This window comes from Dinoponera quadriceps, unplaced genomic scaffold, assembly GCF_001313825.1.
Source record: "Dinoponera quadriceps isolate SergipeBrazil2010 unplaced genomic scaffold, ASM131382v1 scaffold2548, whole genome shotgun sequence".
Lineage (NCBI taxonomy): Eukaryota > Metazoa > Arthropoda > Insecta > Hymenoptera > Formicidae > Dinoponera > Dinoponera quadriceps.
The window spans coordinates 31,854-33,978 of record NW_014556564.1 but is presented as its reverse complement, the minus strand read 5'-3'; the positions used below and the strand labels follow the sequence as shown (position 1 = coordinate 33,978).

Genomic DNA, 2,125 nt, shown 5'->3' with positions numbered 1-2,125 from the left:
GTATTTTCTTCCAGCAAATAATCCAGCACGAAAAAAAAATTGTGTGCCGCTGGCTTTATTGCATCATTTCAGCAGTGCTGCTATAAAGAACAAACCACATGTGCAAAGACTTTTGAATGTTGCGATCATTAATAGTTTCGGCCCACAGGACACGGTAACGCTTGCCGCGCGGCGGAAATTCACGCGGTAGCCAATAAACTTTTAGTTCTTACCGAAAAAGAGCATGTTGATTGGCTACCGCGCTAATTTCCGCTGCGCGGCAAGCATTGCCGCATCCTGTGGACAGAAGCTATAAATAGGGCGCATTCTCTGTTGCACTCTGTGTCTCTTGTTGGAAAATATGTTGAGAATCAAAAATCAATTGTCCATTCAATTAAGCAAGCAAGGAAATATCAATAAATAAAGGATGCTGTTTATTATCGACGAGGTAAGATAAACAATATCTTTGCGTGTTACATATTACAATTAGAAAAAAAAGGTTCCTAACCAAATTTTATTCGAATATTTTTTAGGTATAATACATAGTGCATATTTAACCTCGACATTTTGTAAAATTACAAGAACCAGAGGACCACCTACATTCAAACTGAAAAATAATCTTATTACATACATTCATCTAATGCAACTCTTTGTATGCATGGTATTTGTTATCAGATTACAATCCATTCTTGGCTAAAATACCGTTTAACAATTTAAATTAAAAAGAAAGCTATTTGCCAGTAATCTTTAAAACATTATAATGGACTACGAGAAATATTACAAAGTACTACCGGATGAAACATACAGCATACATTTTGCAAATAAGAAAGGATTCACTAAAGAAGATATAAATAACATGTTTTCATCTTTTGGAAAGGTTTTAAGCATTACCTGGAATGGAGAAATAAAAAATGGACTCATATTTATAAAATATAAAACATTGAAGGAAACATTATATTGTTTGGAAAGCTTACACAAAAGTGACACACGGATATTGCCACAGAAGGATAAAATTAGTAAACCGAAATCTCAGAGAAGTTCCAATAAATGGCTAGCAGGAAGAACAGATAGTTTAATTCCGAAATTTTTTACTGATAAGAAATATAATTCAAATTCTACCTATAGTCATAAGATCATTGCAAATACAGAAGAGCCAACTTGTAATAGAAAAAATTCAGATTACAATAACAAATCTGACTATACTAGCAACTTTTCACATCTTAGTTCTCTGAAACCAAAACACGACTATAAACCTAAATTTAATTTGAATGAGTTTGAACTTGACAAGCTTAATCCATTAATATTAAACGAAGAATGTTCACAGTACCAAAAACAACAAAATTCTGATTACAAAATATCTTCTTATTGTAATCAAGTGACGAAGCAACAGATTAAATTTTATGAACCATTAAAATTTGAAGAAAACACCTATGTGAATAAGGATATATCTACTGGTATCAAAATACCGTCAAGTTCTGATGTGGAAATAAAGTCAAAGGGGTCAGATGAAAAGTTTGGTCACTCGTTGCCAGTTTCAACTAAGAATACTTTGCCTAAATCTGTGATTACAATGCAAGAAGTGATAGTTGCTAACATTCATACAAAGTATGATGTTCATTACATTCTACATTTGTTTCAGAAACATAATCCTATTTCGGCAACGGTTGTAAAGACAATTTTTCAAACTGACATACGATATTGTCTTGTTTATTTTAAGAAAATAGACGATGCTTTAGCTGTTGAAAAAGAGTTTGATAAGTTCGCACTATCCGGAAGAAACCTTATTGTATTACGAAAATCTCAGTCAAACATCTGTTAATAGTTTATATCATCTCATTACTTCAATATTGAGTAAAGTATATAAACGAATATTGAATATGCATTTCTAAACACTATATACAAAATATTATTCATCATGCATGAGATTATATTTTACTCGGTCTTTTTAAGTTAATTTGTCGATTACTAAGTAGTATTAATGTATGTGATAATGTGTTCAATTTGTATAATACAATTTTTATAAAATAACTGTATATAAACTTTCTCTTCTGTTTTTTTACATTAAGTATTATGAGCAGCAAAATTATATCTAAAGTTTTTAATATAATTAGCATTACAATAGATTTATTATGAATTAATCGAATTA

General features: G+C 30.6%; 1 protein-coding gene across 3 annotated transcripts; it reads left to right on the top strand.

The window, feature by feature from the left end:
• The first annotated feature begins 233 nt into the window (after nt 1-233).
• LOC106747847 lies at nt 234-2,113 on the top strand. 3 transcript variants are annotated; one of them, XM_014625787.1, is made up of 3 exons: nt 234-427; nt 513-640; nt 857-2,113. In XM_014625787.1, exons 2-3 carry the CDS (start codon nt 620-622, stop codon nt 1,796-1,798), a joined length of 963 nt encoding a protein of 320 aa, XP_014481273.1. In that variant the 5' UTR covers nt 234-427; nt 513-619; the 3' UTR covers nt 1,799-2,113. The 3 variants fall into 3 exon arrangements, with proteins under 3 accessions (XP_014481273.1, XP_014481274.1, XP_014481272.1); XM_014625788.1 differs by lacking the exon at nt 513-640; XM_014625786.1 differs by having other exon boundaries at nt 235-427; nt 513-2,113.
• The last annotated feature ends 12 nt before the right edge of the window (nt 2,114-2,125 follow it).